General features: G+C 42.4%; 3 protein-coding genes across 3 annotated transcripts; all 3 read left to right on the forward strand.

Moving 5' to 3' along the window:
- The first annotated feature begins 5,175 nt into the window (after positions 1–5,175).
- Positions 5,176–5,736, forward strand: LOC120294354 (UDP-glycosyltransferase 72B3-like). The gene has a single exon (XM_039314410.1). It carries the CDS (start codon positions 5,176–5,178, stop codon positions 5,734–5,736), a length of 561 nt encoding a protein of 186 aa, XP_039170344.1.
- A 56-nt stretch (positions 5,737–5,792) lies between these two features.
- On the forward strand, positions 5,793–6,943 carry LOC120294355 (anthocyanidin 3-O-glucosyltransferase 5-like). Its single transcript, XM_039314411.1, has 2 exons — positions 5,793–6,132; positions 6,438–6,943. Exons 1-2 carry the CDS (start codon positions 5,793–5,795, stop codon positions 6,941–6,943), a joined length of 846 nt encoding a protein of 281 aa, XP_039170345.1.
- A 1,792-nt stretch (positions 6,944–8,735) lies between these two features.
- On the forward strand, positions 8,736–14,988 carry LOC120294226 (lysophospholipid acyltransferase LPEAT1-like). Its single transcript, XM_039314196.1, is given in 9 exon segments — positions 8,736–9,139; positions 9,142–9,449; positions 9,955–10,074; positions 10,156–10,193; positions 10,944–11,008; positions 12,512–12,580; positions 13,089–13,222; positions 13,698–13,838; positions 14,883–14,988. Coding segments are annotated over 9 exon segments (1,074 nt in total). The 5' UTR covers positions 8,736–9,030; the 3' UTR covers positions 14,973–14,988.
- Positions 14,989–15,256: the final 268 nt, after the last annotated feature.

The following is a 15,256-nucleotide window of genomic DNA, read 5'->3' on the forward strand; positions in this document are numbered from 1 at the left end:
ATTCATTCATGTATTTCATAACACACAACACTTATTACACCAGATTTATAAAAAATTCTTAGAGTTTTTGGCATTTCCCTTCTTCTTTTTTTCGTCGTTAAAGTGAGAACTAGCAAGACACTACATGTAGCAAGACTTTACTCGAATTTATTAAATAAAATGGTGCGCAATGTGGCATGCGCCCATGTCATCAAATAAGTGTGGAATTAGATTTAGAATGAAGTTTGTCAAAAGGGGGAAGAGATAAATTGAGGAAAATACTTTAAAAAGCTCTAAACATTTTAGTCCTAAAATTTTTAATAATTTATTAATTTAGTCCCAAACTTTGCCAATTAATCCAATCAAATTTAACTGAAAATGCTAATGTGATGTAGCGGTCTAGTCTACATCAATTGTCCTACGTGATACGGTCAATCCTGAAATAGATAATTTTTGCAATCTTTTAATTTTTTTTTTTTCCTTTTGCTCTTCTTTTTTTCCTCCTTTTTTGTAGTGGAGGTTGTCGCCCTTGAACGAGGGATGCCTAAGCCTGGGCTAATGATGGCCACCCTCACCTGGGCGGGCATGGGCAACCCTCGCCCTTGTAGTTTTCACAGCATAATCCAAAGCATTAGCAAATCAACTTGAAAAATAAAATGTATTTCCAAAAGCTTTCAAGGGCCTTTCTCTCAAGGCTACTGGAAACCATTATTGGCATCCCAACATTTTTGATGTAGGGGCCCAAAATTAATGAAATTTTTAATTCCAATTTTACCTTTTTAATTTTTCATATTCCTTTTTTACCCCTTAGTTATGCACTGTTCATAGTCCCTTCCTGCAAGTTTGGAATTCATAGAGGTGACTCAGGGGAGTTGAATAAACGATTGCTTAGGGTCACCTAGATTGCGTGACTTTTTCATTCCGTCGCCTAGGATGAGGTGACCTTGCAAACCTATCACTTGACTCACATGATGTTGGAGTCTAGATTTGACTTACTTGAAGTCGCGAAAACTCGATAACTCATCACTTGGGGTTAAGTGACTCTAGTGTCATACTACCTAGGGTTGCTCAACCTCAACAACCCATCACTTGGCTTGTGTGACACCGAAGTCTACACTTGGTGCTTGCGTTGTGCAATGTCAAAGCCTAGATTTGGTTGGCTTGAGACCACGCAACCTCGTCGTCACCTTTCCTCTAGGGTCATGTAATCTTGGCAACCCATCCCTTGGGGTGCACGATATCAGATGCCCTCTCGTTTGGCTTGCCTGAGGCACGGGAGCTCGGTGACGGCTGTTCCTGAAGCTTCCAACTTTGCTTGAGTTGTTTGAGGAAGGTCACCGTTGCAATTTTCTTTCTTTTAAACCAAGGTCTTCTATGCAAAGCACTATTTACATTTTGTCAAAATTCTTTGCATTTATGCAAGTAGTGTTTAACAATACCTTATAGTTCTTTGCAATTATGCAAAGGTTTTGGGCTAATGCTCTCCCAAAGGCATCCGAAGAAGTGGCCTTACCACCATGAAGTTCAATATCCACGTGTTATATAAAAACTTCAGTGATCTCTCTCTCTCTCTTTCACATTATTCGTGTCCGAGGTTTGCTGGTTGTGTTTTCTTGGGACAGTTTCGATGTAAGGCTCGATTGGTCGAGCGAAAAGCCAAGTGATGAGGAAGCCCCCAGGGACTCTATTCCATAATAGAGGCGATCGGTTGGCGGAACGGGCCCAATATCATGCCCAGCCTACCCATTACAGAAAGTTAATTTTTTAAGCTAGCTGGATTGGGCAACCACAGGCTCGACGGGGCCCGCCCAAAAGTGCTCTTTGAGGCTTTTATTGGCCTCAAGGGGCGTGTGGGCCTTCGGACCCATGATCGGATTTAATCGTGATAATTGGATGTATTATAAGGGTAGGTGACATGGTAAATACAATGTATGGTTTTGATGTTTGATATGTGCACGTGATAGAGTTGTCTTTCGCGATATCGCGAGTTTGGATTAAGTCGTACGACATCCCATTAGTCAGCTCTTGGCAATAACCTCTGAATGATCATAAATTTAAGCTCATGAAGACAAGTATGTAAGAACGAAGCTCTCTAGAAATTTGAAATTTTTAGACTTCAGTTCTCTCTTATCTCTTCGGTATCATGACTTCCTTTAATACTTCTCAATATCCAAGCAGATCGTTTGACAGAGACCTTGAGGATTATTCACCCAATCAACTAGTTGGACTTGAATGATATGGAAGATTTGATTGCTTTAAGAATGCAAATGATAAAGTCTCCCTTTATTCTATTACCCATACAATAGATTGGGTTTCCATAAGTTGAATTCTTCGTATGGAAAGTTCGTCTCATCTCAAAATGATTTTTGCATGTATTACGAATCTCCAATCAGGAAAGATTATTATGATATTCATCCCTCTTGCACAATTAATAAATATAAAAAGAAATCTATGCCAATTTCCTAGCCATTACACGAAGATTTGAGATCTTAGAACACCTGACGATAATCCTCATACAATACAATCATGCATTGTTCTTGATTATCAAGTTCAAGCTTGTAGAGAAATAGATCTCCAGTAAGACTCTAAATATGATGAATATGAGCTTATCAATTTGTTCCAATAATATCACTTGGAAAAACTCATCATCAGAAGCAAGAGTGAAGTAAGCAATTTTTTTTATTAATCTTCAAAATCAATTATGGAAATTTCTTCAACATGAGAAAGCAAGGCTTTTTGCATCCAACGCTATGGAATGTGCGGACTTGCATCCAACCTTCTTAAGTAGGGCCTTCCCTTGGATCCTTGGTGTTCGGTTAAAAGGCAACCTCGCCAAAAGAAGGGAGCTTGCGCTCCTACGAGGGCTCTGCGGCCTATCCGTTTGATATATAGGGACGACAAGTTTCATAGATGTGTTCTTTATTTTAACGTATGGATGTTCACACGCTTCGCATCCCTAGTTCCCTTGTATTTCTATCTTCCCTGAGAGGAGTTAATACACTCCGGACAAGTATCGAGATGAATTCTTTTAAAAAATTTGTTTAAGTCCAGTGTTCGAATGGAATATCTAGATTTCAAATTGCGGAAAAGTTGTCTCTCGGCACCACTCGCACACTGCGTCCAAGGCACGCGAGCCCCATTGCCTCAGGCCCCTACCCACCAAGGGCCAGGTTCAGAATTGCCCGAAGATACGCGCACTGGTCCCGAGTTCAAACTCGTGCCACTCCATTTGAAAAATTAGGAGCCCTATACCACCAGGCCGCTGCCGCCGCCTCAATTCCAAAATGTCCCCAGATGCAATGCAATCGGATCTCGCTCTCTTCCCCAGAAAAAAAAAAAAAATCAATTTAGCTTGGTTTAGGTACCCCTTTGAACTTTTTTATTTATTTTTGGCCTAAACGCCTTTAAAGTTCAAATCATACTTTCCCGAACCGCGCTCAACTTCAACCCATCGACTTTTTTATATTGATGAATCTACAGGGTATGCAATACTCGCCCCCCTCCTTCTCCCGCAAATGCCATGTCAAGCATTCCAAATATACGAATCCCGGGCCGCACGCCCTGAAGGATCATTCATAAGTGCTCCCTGCTGTGAAAAATCGACACAAATTCTCAGCCACATATCGAAACCATGCTTGCTCCAATTTGCGACGTTATTTCTTTAGTCTCCGTTTATTTTACAAAAGATGAGTGATTTAAAAAATATTTTCTAAAAAATGAACCTTATATCGTTTACAAAAATGAATGAATGAGATTTTTGTTGTTGTCCATGTATTATTTAAACATAAATTATTGCTGACAATGGCGACATTTTTCATCAATTAATTATTTTAGGTAATACAAGCGATCATTTTTAGAAAAATATTTTTTAAGTTATTCATTTTTCGCGGAATAAATAGAACTTTAGAAATCACATTTCCTTCCCCTCTTTTAGGAAGGGCGTAGATAGACAAGAATTCGCTCGAAACCACCTAATGATCTACCTAGCATCTGTGCAACTTCGTCTTTTTCATTGTTGTTCTTTTTTATTGAGTTATCTCAACTTCGAAAGATGATATGATTTGAATGCATGCCTATTTGATTTTGGAATTTAGCATAATTTTATCGGCCCTTAAAACACCATTCAACGTCGGATACTGAATCGACCCCTCAAAACCAGAATAATATCAGATAAAATTAGTGGACTCTAAGGAAGAAGGGGGAATTTGGTTCTCTCCCACTTGCAGACGACTTTGAGAATTACCGCACGATAAAAAAAAAAAAAGTGCCGATGCCCGATTTGGCTAATGGTTTTCTGGACCATCAGATTATTCGGGCCCAGTTAAAAGGAGCCAAAAAAGAGTAGGGGGAGTTCCAAAGAAGGGTTGATGTTGTAACAAAGTGTGATCCAAAAGCTGAAGTTGAAGTGTCGGGAGGTTACATGAGCTTTTGGTGGGGAAAATTGTTTGATCAGTTCTAACTTTAGTATACGGAATGTCAATTTTTAACCTTAAATTTTCTAATTTTGTTAATTTAGTCATGAATCTTTACAATAAATATCAAAGTAATCATTATGGCCAATTTTCATCAAAAACTACCGATGAGGCAATGTGACATGTAAAATAGCTGGTGATGATTGGACCGCCACATTAGTGATTTTTGGTGAAAAATAACTTGAAAGATTATAATGAAATTTCGGGCAAAAATTAAAATTAAGTTGATAAAATTTAAAAATTTAAGACATAATTGGTATTTTTAAAATAAATTTAGGATTGATTGGATAATTTTTCCGTATTTGGTGTAAGCTTTCCCCGTAATAATTAGACAAGGAAAACGGGACGCCATAGATTTTACAGGCACTAAGTGGACTGTTGAAGTCTTTCTTTCTCGTATGGATGCATGAATGTATGTCAACGAAAGCCGATGGCAACAGACAAGTTAAGTGCGCTTTCTTGTATTTTCTTGTAAGGTCGTTTTTATTTTAGAGCGGCCACCAATTTGTTTTAATGTGCGTTCGATCGTCACTTTTGGTCGCTCTCGACTATGCAAGAATTTTTGTACAATAATTGTCCGGCGCAACCTTTTCTGTATAACGTAACGAAATTCAGAATCACACCGATCTATAAAAAAGACATGCACGCTCGCAAAAACTAACACCACGACAAGACAAGCGCCTTCCGTCTCCCGCTTCCCCGTTCATCCCCAAACCCCCACACCATGCCGGACAATGCGTCGGCCGTCGCCGATCGAGGCAACAAGCCCCACGTGGCGGTCCTAGCGAACTCGGGCCTCGGGCATGTCGTCCCCCTCCTCGAGTTCTCGAAACGCCTTGTGGTCGGCCACGGCTTCCGCGTCACCTTCCTCGTCGTCACCACCGTCGACTCGACCCCAGCTCAAGACCAGCTACTAAATGCGCCGGGCCTCCCGCATGACCTGCACGTGCTCGGCCTCCCGGCCGTCGACACCGCCTCCGTCGTCCCAGAAGACTCCCGGCTCCTCACCCGCGTATGCCTCATTGTCGAAGCGAGCCTCAAGAGCCTCAAATCCACACTCATCGAGCTGAGCTACCCGAGGGCGCTAGTCGTGGACCTTTTCTGCACTCAAGCCTTGGACGTGGCCGGCGAGCTAGGCATCCCCGCCTACTCGTTCTGCACGATGTCGGCCAAGATGCTCGCGTTCTCGTTGTACCTGCCGACGCTCGACCGAGAGGCGACGGGTGAACTGGTGGACCTGCCGGGGCCGATCCGGGTGCCCCCTCCGACCTACTGGACCAGGTGAAGGACCGAAAAAACGAGGAGTACCGGTGGTTCCTGTACCACGTCAGCCGGTTCCCGATGGCGGCCGGGATCTTCCTGAACACGTGGGAGGGCCTCGAGTCGTGTCCGCTCCGGGTGCTGAGGGAGGACTCCTTTTGTAGGCAGGTGCCGGCCCCACAGATCCACGCGATCGGGCCTCTCGTGCATGAGGACGGCGATGCGGAGGGGCAGCGCTCGACAGACGTCGAGTGCTTCGCGTGGCTGGACAGGCAACCGGAAGAGTCGGTTGTGTTGGTATCGCTTGGGAGCGGCGGGACGCTGACGATGGAGCAGCAGGTGGAGATGGCCTGGGGTCTGGAGCTGAGCCAGCAGAGGTTCTTGTGGATCGTGCGGAAGCCCACGGATGCCTCCGCCTCGGGTAGGACCACGAAACTCCTTGGCGAGAGCGTGCCCATGCTCTTGTTTTGGCTTACTCGACAGAAAATATTGATGCGATAAAATGAAAACAGAAGCGATTTTGTTAATGACTACCTACGATACATGTCCATCTTGATTTCACCATAAAAGAACCCTGGAATACGTGCGCGCGCGTGCGTGTGGTGCGCAAACAATTATACCAGTGTGTCTTAGAAGCGTGCCGCTTTGAAAGTTATAGGAATAGAACTCTCTCCATATGTTTCTGGTATTATCCAACGGACTGATACGCTAACATTTTCGTCTCAGCTACGTTTTTCAATGTGGGGAGGGACGAGGAAGACGATCCGACCAAGTATCTACCGCAAGGTTTCCAGGAGAAGACTCGAGAGGTAGGCATGGTGGTGCCCTCTTGGGCTGCCCAGGTGACCATACTGAGCCACCCCTCCATCGGAGCATTCTTATCGCACTGCGGCTGGAACTCATCCGTCGAGAGCTTGGCCAAAGGCGTGCCGATGATAGCTCGGCCGCTCTACGTGGAGCAGAGAACGAACGCAGCGATGCTGGCAGAAGACATCGGGGTGGCCATCGGGCCGACGGTCGAGGAGGGGAGGAAGGTGGCGGGGAGGGAGGAGATCGAGAGGGTGGTGAGGGCCGTGGTGAGCGGTGAGGAAGGGAAGAGAAAGAGGCGTCGGGCTCGAGAGATTAGATATAGCTCGGTGGAGAGCTTGAGCGCCGGCGGGTCGTCCCATGCATCGCTTGCCGCCGTGTGCGAAGATTGGAAGGCGAAGTGTAGAGGATGCGAGGAAGTTTGACCGAGGATATACAGCAAGAAATGGAGCTCGTAACTTGGGATGTCGGATCCTTTACAATAATAAAGGGCGCGTTTTGTAACGATTTTGTTCCGGGAGTTTATTCTGACTAGAAATGATTATTTTTTATTATGTTTCGGGGAACTGATTTTGAGTAAAAAACGCGTTTGGTAACTATCCAAAATTTTTGATTCAGGAATAGAATTGTGTTTGATACCGTGCTAATTGATTATGTTCCAAATTAATTTCTTTTGATTTTTAAATAATTTTTAAATAATTTTTTTTTTTTTTTTTCCTTTTTCCTATTCTTCTTCTTCTTCATTTGGCCGGTGACGCTCATCGGCCCTCGGCGAGGTCGGCCCTTGTCGGCCGAGCCTCGGCAACCGGGCGAGGCTCGTCGGTGGCCAGGCCGGCCTCGCCTAGCCCGGCGAGGCCGCCCGGCCACCGGCGGGGTTGGGCGAGCCTCGCCGGCAGGCCCGGGTGAGGCTCAACCTTGCCCGATCCGGCGAGGCTAGGCGAGCCTCGCCGGCCGGGCGAGGCTCAACCTTGCCCGATCTGGCGAGGCTCGACCTCGCCCGATCGGCAAGGCCGAGCCTCGCCGGGGTTGGGCGAGGCGGCTGGCCATCGGCGAGGCTAGGGGAGCCTCGCCGGTGGTCGGGCTTGCCTTCGGCGAGCTCGCAGGACCTCGCCGGAGGCGGCGGCGAGGCGGTGGCGGACGGTGGTGGGCGGTGGCGGACAACAATCGCGGGATGACGGAAGGAAGAAATGAAAGTTTTACTCTTTTGATTCTTTTTCTGATTCTCGAACGGAGAATCAAATTTTTTTTTTTATTCTCAAATCTTGTCCAAAACTGTTCCCGAGAACAAATTTGTTTCCGGGAATAAAAATTTTACCAAACGCGATTCTTGTCTCAAACTGATTATGGGAACAAAAAATCAGAATCAGGCACTGTTTGACACGTTGCCAAACAGACCCTAAGATTTCATATTCGAGAGTGGCAATAGTGAGATTTCGCAATTATTTTGCATCCTCTATTTTCTAAAAATCCTCACTTTGAATATGAAAAAGAAGCTAAATTACGTCCTCTTGAAAATTATTCGCATAATATGAAGCCTCAAAGTGACTGCAAAGTCTTTACACTTGTTGGAAATTGTGATCCATTTTCTCTAAAACTTTCTAGAAATTTCAAGATTGATATTAGCTAGAAAAGTCAATAAAACTCCTTAAAAAAGAAAATCTAGTTTAGGCAGCAAAGAAAAGTGTAGAAGCACAAATGTAGAAGTCTCCAGAGAGAGAAAGAAGAAAAGGACAGCATTTGAGAGAAGTCCAGGATATTTTAAGGTGACTGTACTTAATCGGTGGAAATGTCTATAAAAAGGCTATAACCGATGTAAGAGAGAGAATAATGAGAATATACTCCATATCATAAACTCCTCCACCAACACTTCCTACAATTATTATAAAATTATTTTTATAAACTAATGAAACTATTCTTATTCCATAAAAATTTATTTATCCCTTGAATTATCCTATCTTATCTCTTATCCATCCTTTACAAACTATATCATACTACTAAAACTATACTTATGCACGCATACATCCAAAATTTTTTAACAACTCGCTAAACATTAGTCAGTCATCAAACACGTACCGTTGCTGCGGGCGATCGCCCTGCGGCGATGAATTATTTTCGGGAGTTCTTACATACGCATCACGCGCACACACCCTTTTGACTTCAGCGTTGAATCGCCCAGGCTCTACGTGGGACCTACATCAATTAACGACCGAGATTGGAGCTCATATGTTTCAGAAACATACGAGAACTGCCCTCTTACGTAATTTTTTCCACCCTGTCGGACAGTCGCTGCGTCATAAGCGTCACGTATCATTTCCGCGCGCAAGCCACGTCCCTGCTCCCTTCCAGCTCGAGAGATCGCAGGCACTTCGCATGGATCGTATCGACAAGATGCACGAACGGCGAAACGCTGAGAATTTCATCAAACACTTCCACTCGCGAAACTCCGCAGACTCTCGGTTACTCTCAGCTCTTCAAACCTAACTGCTTCAGCCAGAGCTTCCAGCATCCATCAATGGAGTCCGAGCTCAAGCACCCAGCGATGATCGATACGAAGCTGCCTCGCGACGAGCTGGAGGAGAAGTTCGCCCCGTTCGTCCGCCGCGACGTGTACGGCCCCACGGGCGCGGCGACCCGCCTCTGGCGGAGAAGGTTCTCCTAGGCCTCGCGCTGGTGACGATCGTCCCCGTGCGCGTCGTGGTCGCCGTGAACATGGCGCTGTTCTACTATTCCATCTGCAGGGTCTGCACTCTCGGGGTGGAGCCGCACCGGGAGGACGACCAGGAGGACTACGCGCATGTCGGAGGGTGGCGGAGGGCGGTGATCGTGCACTCCGGGAGGTTCTTGTCCCGAGTCATGTTCTTCGTGCTCGGGTTTTACTGGATTCGCGAGAGGCGTTGTGGGCCGAGAATTCTCAAGTCCGGTGATGATGAGGTATGGGGGCGAAATGTTACGCCATTTGCTCGTTTTTGAAGCTTTTTTTTTGTGAATTTTAATCTGTGTGGAATGTAATGCTATGGTTTGATATTCGAAGAATCTTGCCCTGATGGATTTAGGAAGCGATTCTGATTACCTCTAGTTTAAATTTAGCAATTTCTGTCTGTTGTTTTGCTTTACTTGGAGAGATTCATAATGTACCGTTTGAAGACTCAAAATGTCACATTTGTTATACCATTTTGAGATGCTTGCCCCCTTTTGAAATGAATGGAAGTCTATTAAGTGTTTGAATTTGCTGAGTGTTGTATTTTAGCTAATATTGTTTTCTAGTTCTGATTGTCCAATTAACAGGGGAGCAACCAAGCAAATCGTGATGCATTTTTGAAATATTTGCGCATTTCATACATCCATTGCATCCTTAGGCAATAAACTTTCCGGAGTCTTCTTTTACTGACATTTATTGCTTTTACCTCTTTGGGTACCTTCTCTTCCAATGGGTCAGAATTTTGGCGTAGAGCAGCTTGAGGAGAACGAGAGGCCGGGAGCAATTATATCTAACCACTTATCTTACATAGACATATTATATCACATGTCCTCCTCTTTTCCAAGCTTTGTTGCCAAGGTCTGTCAATGCATAACGTTAAATTTTGCTGCTGTGATATCTTTACTGATACTAATGTCAACTTTTGTGAAATTGCTGAAGAGATCAGTGGCTAAACTTCCCATTGTTGGCCTTGTCAGGTTGGTGCACTTCAGGTTACTAATGAATTTCTGTTCTCATTAGATCCACCTTTCTTGATTCCAGGAACATTTTCTTTGGCAAGAAAATGTTTTGAAACATCATATAGGTAGTACTAAATAAGCAATAAAGAAGAGTGCTTAATATCTTGTGAGTTGTGAACAAGGTACATATGTTTGCCAACTAAGTGTGTGTTTGGTTTAGTTTTGCAAATGGACTTTGAGTGTAATACAAATACTAAAAGCCAAAGTTATTTGGGGAAATGCAAATTGTGTTTGGTAAAAACTCTTTGCAAATGGACTTGAGTTCAAGTTGTGTTTGGAAAAAAAAAAAAAAAACTTTTGAAATGAGCTTTGAGTATATTTTTTAAATATTTTTTAATTAAAATATAACCAATGACAAAATTAGAAATTTAAAGAATTGGTGAGAGTAGTTTTGAAGAAAAAACATGTTTCAACATTTGGCCAAATGTCGAAAGCTTAATGTTAGTAGAGATTAGCATTGAGCTTTAAGCTTTCTCAAGACTAGCATTGCCAAAAGCCTCTTAGGAAAACTTGCTAATCACCTAGTATTTTCCCAAGGAGCTTTGGAGGTCAAAAGCCCCTCAAGAAAGTTATACCAAACGCACCCTAAAAATATCATAGTTTTATTCTTAGAACATGTGTGAGTTGGCCGTTTCACCTTCAATTTATAACATCTATCACTTTACATTTCGACGCAATGATACCAGCTTCTTGCAACGTGTTTTGCAGCAAGTGCCTTGGTTGTATCTATGTCCAGAGGGAGTCAAAAGCATTAGACTTCAGGGGTGTTGCAGGTGCCTATACTATTTATCACTATGTTTGTCATAATTTAAAATTTTGTTCTTCACAAGAAATGTTTAATTGAATAAACACCATATAACTTTTGCTGCTGGTCGTTGTGATGGAGGTTGACACCTTTCCTACAAAGAAATGCAGATAAGAAGAGAGAGCAATTTAAATTGCCAAGAAATTTGACATATGAAATGGAGGAGTCTGTTTGATCCTGCTATTTGTTTGATAATAGCAGTTGGTCGTAGGACAAGTCCTGCCTGCAAAAAAGCTATTAATATTTCTGTGTTTTGATTTCTCCTACTATAATGCTATCATTGCTATGCATAAAGACAAGATTTAAAATATTTTATTCTGTAGTAGTTATCCATGTTGATCATTAAAAAGAATGTAGGCTGCAAGCTATTCCTGACCCAACTAATGAATAATTCAAGGTAAAGGACTTGCCTGAAAGGATAGTACCTTTCTTGGTAGCCGAACTGGCAGAGCTCTGACCTTCGACATTCATCCCTAGTCGTATGGTGTAAGAGTCTAAGAGAGCAATTGCTATGGTTTATCCACTAAGTTGGATTTTGTGATTTAATATGGAAAAGGATATGAGCCATAGGGAGAACTTAGAAGATAATTAATGAGGCTAGTTGGTCTCCCTATTTCAGATGGATGTGTTTTGAACATAATGTCGGCTTGCCCATAATACATTCTTCTTTTGCAACTTGGACCTAGCTGTACATTCTGAACAGTTCTTCATTTGCTTACCCCCTTACCTAAAAGGAAAACCCTCTCCTTCCACCCAGCTTCATCCCAAAGCTTCTATACCATTCAATTCCAAACTTTCATGAGGGGCTTCATTGTAGTTCAGACCTAATTAGTTGAGAAGCGATGAGGGTATGGAAGCTTTGAATTGTAACAGTCTATTGAGCAAATCCTAATAACTCATTAGGTAGGCGTGGTGGCATTAACCATGGACCAATTCGTTTATTCTGAGAAGTCCTGAACTTGTCTTACTACTGAATAAATATTCAAAGAGTTAATATTCTCATCTAGGAGCGCATCAGGTGGATTTTGTATTTATACAAAATATTTCAAATAATTAGTTTCTGCTGTTTAGCTATTCTTACTCTCCTGTATGAGCATTCTTCTAGTTCAAAAATCCTCTCTTCCCGCATCCTCTAGAATGAAAGCAACTTTTGTGAAAGAATAGGAGCTGCACTACTGGGAGAAGGGGCACCTGAGAACATCTCTACAGCTGAACCATTTGAATTGTACATTAAGTTCTGCCGTGTCCTTTTGGATACAAGTTCCCCTTATTAGAAGCTGTTTTACATGTGGTTGTATTTTGTTTCCGTGATCTTTTAGAAAAAAACGAAGATCTTTTATTTTGAGGATTTTCCTGTATTTTCACCCTGAGATAGGATTTTCTAGAGTTTTAAACATGGGCACCTTGTTTCTTTTTTCGAGATATTGGTTGTGGAACTGTTTTCTTCATTAGTCCAGTCCATTTTGTACAGGTATAGTGGCTAAAAGAGTTCAAGAAGCTCATCTGAATAAAGATGCTCCAATAGTGATGCTTTTTCCAGGTTTGTAAATCTGTGATGCCAGAATCTTGTTCTGCAAGCTTGATTTGTTTTTCTCTCATATGTAGTCTTCCACCATCATATGTCAATGGAAGAGATGTTTGAACCTATTTACATACTTCAGTTCACCTGTTGGAGGACTCTCTCTATTTTTGTTCTACTGAGATTCTGTGATATCACTTGCACCAAAAGGGTCTACCGGACCATGCTTTATCTTCAGCACATTGAAATGGTTGGTCAATAGGTCTATGTGATTTCACTAGCTTGGTAACTTTGATTTTTGTTCTGATGTTAAAGTTTGAAATTTCTCAAATAAGAGGCGACGGGGACCTGGCAACTTGCTGATCACCAGGCGTATGATTCATCACTATGGAGTATTTGGTTTTGCAAAGTAAAAGTTTACTGGTATTAAATTAAAGACAGCTGCACAACTTAGATGATTCATATCTTGCGATCTACCTTTTCTTCTACACTGGTTCGTCTACTTAACCCATCTCCCAATGTCCTGCAGAAGGCACAACCACAAATGGGGACTTTCTTCTTCCATTTAAGACAGGTGCATTTTTGTCAAACGCCCCAGTGCTCCCAGTGATTTTAAGATACCCTTATGAGAGGTTTAGTCCAGCCTGGGACTCAATATCTGGGGTCAGTGTGCATCTGATGCAATTTTTATCTTTGGCTCGGTAAATTTGAAATGTTACCAGATATATATCTTGCAAACACCGTCACTTCTTATTAGAAGAGAAAATGAAACCTTTTCCTGAGGTAAATATAACAATTTCTCTGTTGATCTCTAAATCGACAGTATAGCGAGCAGTTTCTTACGATAAATCTGCATATTGTGTGGGACTGCTCCTGTATTGGAGCATATGCTTGAAAATTTCCTCCTTGCCCCTATGATTATTTGTGTTATAAATAAGTATCGGTCCTCCAGTTTGGTTAGAGCAACTCAGGAAACAGTTTTTTGTTTCTCTGGAAATGACAATTATTGGAATCATAGTGCTATTTTAATTAACATTCATGCTTTCATGGCTGCCATCACTCTGCTGAGTTGTTACTTTTTCCAGTGCACTAAGTCCTTAATGGTCAAGAAGTATATAATGAAGAATATCATTTGCAGGTGCGCCATCTTATTTTTCTCCTGTGTCAATTCGTTAATCACCTGGAGGTAACATATCTACCTCTTTACTACCCTTCAAAGCAAGAAAAGGATGATCCGAAACTTTATGCAGATAATGTCAGAAGGTTAATGGCTATAATGGTATGGTCCTATTTTTTAATATTGTTTAACAGTTTTCAATTCACTAGTTAATAAGTTGCTTTTGAATTTCTTGCCTGGAAGCTTAACAATTATGTCCTTGAATGTTGGCCATGGAGATTGTTGAAATGTTAATTTACTCTTCGCATTCAGACTATCTAACCCTCCCCCTACAAGATCTATCTGGTTTATTAGATTTTTAATTGATCAGAAAGTTAAACTCAGGGCTTATATATTGTGCCAAATTGGTAGCCGGGAGATACAAGTCGAGCTAGTATTGGATTATGTTTTTCTGGACGATGGGATTCAAAGTAGAAATGGAAGCTCTGAACAGTCTGTCAGTATTTCTCACAGTGATGATGATGACGCTCGGCACTATTGTCCATGCTCCCACTTGCCACTAATATTGAAGGCCTCTCTTTGTTTTTGTCTTTCCGTTGACTGTTCAGAGGCGACAGTAGGGTGGAGCTGGCAGTTAATGGAACATCCTCTTTCATAAATTTGTTTAGTTCTCCACCTGTGGAGAGTCCACAACATGCTGATGCTTTGCATCTGTTTGACATAGAAATGGACCCTTTGTGTTCCCTTCCTTGTAATCTCTGTGCCTGGCAGGAGGTGTAATCAAAGCGTGTCATGTCAATACAGTGCCGAGCTGGAGCTTGACTCAACTTGCATATTGGGGGCTTGAAACTCAACTTGCGCTCGATCAAGTTTTACAATTTAGGCTCGAGCTTGGCTCGAATAGAAAATCCAAATACCTGAGCTCAACTCATATTAAATATAATCTTCCTGCATTTATGTGTATGAGGGTTAAATTTGTATTTTTGAATTGTACGTCTTCTTTTTTTCATTTTTTTTCGGAGGAAGAAGGCCTCAATCCTCAAAGATGTATTACTTGTTTTCTCATAGAAGTATTTCAGCCATCATCTGTTTTGGCAGCCCTTCTGCTCACACTATATATCCTGTTCCCCCGTGGCACTTAAATTATTTCCCTCAGTTGTGATGTTCATTTATTTGGTTCAAATTGCTCTCCCTCTTCGCCTGCAGGGAAATTTGACGCTATCAGATAGTGGATTGGCTGAGAAGCGAGTGTACCATGCTGCTCTCAATGGTAACCACATGCAGAAAGACGATTAAGTTACGCCATTGACATATTAAAGTTCACTGGTCAAACACTTCTTGCTGTTGACGCATTCCCTTCTCTGAGCTAATAATTTGCATAGTTGCACACCTATGCATCGACAAGTTGAAGCTCTCTTGTGCTGCAGCAAGTCTAATTAGTCGAGGCTGATACACTGTATATTCGTTCTCTTCTAATTTCAACCCTGAAAATCTATGTGCAGAATCCTGTGCAAAGCTGCTGTCCTTAAAAGCTCCATCTGTTTTTGGTGTTCTAGCCTTTTCTATTCCAGTGCAGAGGC

Source organism: Eucalyptus grandis, chromosome 6 (assembly GCF_016545825.1).
Source record: "Eucalyptus grandis isolate ANBG69807.140 chromosome 6, ASM1654582v1, whole genome shotgun sequence".
In the NCBI taxonomy this organism is placed as follows: domain Eukaryota; kingdom Viridiplantae; phylum Streptophyta; class Magnoliopsida; order Myrtales; family Myrtaceae; genus Eucalyptus; species Eucalyptus grandis.

Excerpts from the sequence above, each read along its gene's own strand:
- LOC120294355 (XM_039314411.1), top strand. The coding sequence starts at position 5,793 with ATGGCGGCCGGGATCTTCCTGAACACGTGGGAGGGCCTCGAGTCGTGT. Across the intron at positions 6,133-6,437 it reads CACGGATGCCTCCGCCTCGG|CTACGTTTTTCAATGTGGGG; the intron begins GTAGGACCACGA and ends TTTTCGTCTCAG.
- LOC120294354 (XM_039314410.1), top strand. The coding sequence starts at position 5,176 with ATGCCGGACAATGCGTCGGCCGTCGCCGATCGAGGCAACAAGCCCCAC.